The sequence below is a fragment of the Alligator sinensis genome, unplaced genomic scaffold (genome assembly GCF_000455745.1).
Source record: "Alligator sinensis unplaced genomic scaffold, ASM45574v1 scaffold1097_1, whole genome shotgun sequence".
Classification (NCBI taxonomy): Eukaryota; Metazoa; Chordata; order Crocodylia; family Alligatoridae; genus Alligator; species Alligator sinensis.
The window spans coordinates 475711-479239 of NW_005841950.1; the positions used below are offsets into that span (position 1 = coordinate 475711).

The 3529-nt window shown below is 51.8% G+C and overlaps 1 protein-coding gene across 1 annotated transcript in view; it reads left to right on the top strand.

Moving 5' to 3' along the window:
- LOC102385500 (zinc finger protein RFP-like) overlaps positions 1 to 1262 on the top strand; it is a 7957-nt gene extending 6695 nt beyond the window's left edge. The window contains exon 7 of the mRNA XM_025199875.1: positions 614 to 1262. Within this exon, the coding sequence (XP_025055660.1) occupies positions 614 to 1146 (533 nt within the window). The 3' untranslated portion in view covers positions 1147 to 1262. The remainder of the gene's footprint in view (positions 1 to 613) is intronic.
- The last annotated feature ends 2267 nt before the right edge of the window (positions 1263 to 3529 follow it).

Below are 3529 nucleotides of genomic sequence, written 5' to 3' on the forward strand. Positions count from 1 at the left end.
CAGGCTAAAGGTTTTTTTTTTTTTTTTTTAAGGAAAAATGTTTGTGTCCAAAGTCAAATCAGCCATATCAATTCTAAATCCCCTCAATTCCAAGAATCATATGTGACCCTGCTACTGGCAAGCATCCTCCATCCCTGCCTGGTGCTTCAGATGATCCAAATCCTTTGGTGGGCATGTTACATGCAGGCCCAAGCCCAGAGGCTTGGGGCGCAGATGCCCCAGAGTTTTGCTTGCTCTCAGCCATATGGCCACAAGAGCAAGCTAGGGAGGAGTTTCCCACTTCCATAGTCATCATATAGCTGAGATATTCCCACTAGAACTGAAAGTGGGAGGCTAACTATGCATTACCTCTGTCAAGGTACTACCCCCTGCCAAGAAAGCGGTTTCCCCCTACCAGTAGGAAAACCACCTTGATGGTCATGGTATTTCCCCTGCCAGGCCAGGATGATGATTTGCAGGGTCATCTCTGCTCAGCCTCAAAGGGCCCAGAGCTAAGGCAGCTCCTGGGGCCCAGGTTATCCTAGCCACAATGGGTCTGCTGGGGAGGGTGAGGAACGGCCCCGTCTGCCCCAGGGCTGAGCTCTGCCCTGACGCTGTGATTCTGTCTCTGCAGTGAAGGTGACTCTGAATCCAGACACGGCAAACCCCTGGCTCCTCCTTTCTGCTGATCGGAAAAGTGTAAGATTGGCAGACGCACAGCAGGACCTGCCCAACAATCCTCAGAGATTTGACTTGTTTGAGTGTGTGCTGGGCTGTGAGGGATTCACCTTGGGGAGACACTTCTGGGAGGTGGAGGTGGGGCAGGGGGAAGCCTGGGCTGTGGGCGTAGCCAGAGAGTCTGTGAGGAGGAAGGGACTGATCAACTTTAATCCTGAGGGAGGGATCTGGGCCGTGCAGCTCTGGCTGGGTCAGTTCCGGGCTCTCACTGCCCCTGATCGCACCCCACTTCCCCTGGGCCAGGTGCCCAGCAGGGTGCGGGTGTGTCTGGACTGTGCAGGGGGGTGGGTGTCATTTCTTGATGCTGGTACTAAGGCCCCAATCTTCACCTTCCCGCCAGCCTCATTTGCTGAGGAGAGAATTCATCCCTGGCTCTGGGTAGGGCCAGGAGTATTTCTGGGGACTTCTGAACTCAAACTATGCCACTGAGATGGGTGTGGAACGTGCCAAAGGAAATGGATTTCTCTGGCCTCAATTTTACCGGTCCCTATAACCCTCTCCTCAAGACTTCCCTCTACTCAGCCGTCCCTCCCACCCTGCATCCCAGGCGGTCTCAGAATAAGCCCATGATGTGTTAGTACAGGCAAATGAAAGCCACTGCGGTGGGTGTCTCAAGGCCCAATGGCTCTAGAGGACACCAGCAGGGCTGCCAGGGTTGTCAACTTCCCATAGATGTATGGACGCTATAAAGAAAACAACAACCCTGTTGCACCATGTTGTGGGTGGCCACGCAGGGTTCAAAGGGCCAACCAGGGTTGGGAGGAGCGAGTGGAACCCAGGTATGGACTGGGCCAGGAGGCCAGGAGCAGGGAGTCAGAGGGCCAGGCATGTAGAGTAGGTAGGAGAACCAGCAGAGAACAGGGACCAGGGATAAGTTACATTAAGAAGGCAAAGGATCAGGCAGAGCACAGAGGCAGAAGGTGAGCCAGGTCATGTGTCTGGGTCAGGTAGCCAAGAGATCAAGCGGAGAGCCGGCAGATGCACAGGCTGTAAGGACCAGCAGGGCAATCTGGGTAGGGGTTGAGTCCTATTGCCCAGATACTCCTGGCTCTGGACCAGGGGTTTATGTGGGAGGGAATGAAGTGTCAACTGATCCTGGCTGGCCACTCTGGTGGCATGGAGTGTGCAGGTGGCTAGACCTAGGTGCAGGTCTCTGGACAGCTTTGCTTAGCCTAGAGGGTCAGTTGGAGAGGTGGCAGACCAGAAAGAGTGCCTGATCTGGGCAAGTGGAGGCTCTGGGTTTGAGGCTATGGCTGAATACAACCCTAAAAATGCCTGTCTGTAAAAGTCTGGAAAGATGTTATGCCCTCTATAAAAATCAAAGGAGCCACTGCCGCTCTGGAGGGCTCCATCAGGGCTGGCTGTGCAGTGTCCCCTGTGGGAAGCCCCAGCTTTGGAGCCAGGAGGTATGCATGCAAAGTGCCTTTTAGCTTCCTTGCCAGGGAGGTGCCCATGTTTGTGGGAGCTGGATCTTTCCTGTGGGAAGCTGCTGGCCTGTTTGTGTTTGGGTTGGGTTTAATGTGCAGACAAAGGCCCCTGCCCTGGAGGTTTCCCAGATCTAGAAGACTCCCAGGTCCCATATAGGGGTAGAGATCTCCCTCCCTGAGGCTTCTCTGACAATGCCAGCCCTTTTTCACCATCTTGCACTGGGCCCCTCATCTCTGTATAGTCATAGAAATCTAAATAAACATCTGAAACTTTCATTTTTCCAATGGTTTTGGCTCCTTGGTCTTCACTCACTCTTTTATTCTCCTTTCATCTTACCGGCTCTGGGTTCTGTTCCATTCTTGTGGCTCGTGTGTCAGAATGTCCCCAGTGGGGTGGGCACCTTGTTTCTTTGGACCACCCTTCCCACCTTGGCCTTTCTGACCACTAAGAAATTGGAGTTTAAAACATTAACCTGGTTTATATTTACATTGGAGCCCTACTGCCCCATCCTGACAGGAGAATTGAGTATGAGGTGCCCATCTTCAAGAAAGACATATCACCTGGACAAGGGAGAGGAGATTGACATCATGTATCTGGACTTTGAAAAAGCCTTTGATCTGGTGTCCCTTGATCTCCTCATGGAAAAATTGGCCAACTGCAGCCTCAGCTATATCACAGTTCAATGGCTGGGGAATTGGCTCTGAGGTCGAACCCAGAGAGTGGTAGTCGACGGATGTGAATCATCATGGCACTCCGTGACCAGTGGTGTCCCCCAAGGCTCCATTCTTGGACCTGTTCTCTTTAATGTCTTTATTAATGATGTGGACACTGGTGTCAGAAGTCCACTGGCTAAGTTCGCCAACGACACTAAACTTTGGGATAAAGTGTCCACGCCCAAGGATAGGCTGGTGATCTAGGCTGACCTGGATAGGTTTAGAAACTGGGCAGATATAAACGTGATGAACTTCAATATGGAAAAATGCAAGGTACTCCACCATGGGAGGAAAAACACCCACAGCACACTTACAGGCTCAGCAGTGTTACGCTTGCTAGCACCACAGCCAAAAGAGACTTCAGGGTCATAATAGATCACAAGATGAACATGAGCCACCAGTGCGATGTTGCAGCTGGTAAAGCAAACAAAACTCTGGCTTGCATCTATAGATGCTTCTCAAGTAAACCTCAGGATGTCATCCTCAACCTTGGTGAGGCTGCATCTGGAGTACTGCATCCAATTATCAAGGCTCACATTTGCGAGAGCCCGGCAGGACAAATTATGCTGAGGGGAAACCAGCATGGGTTCGTAGCAGGTAGATCATGCCTGACTAATCTAGTCTCTTTTTATGACCAGGTTACAAAACGCCTGGACGCAGGAGTAGGGGTT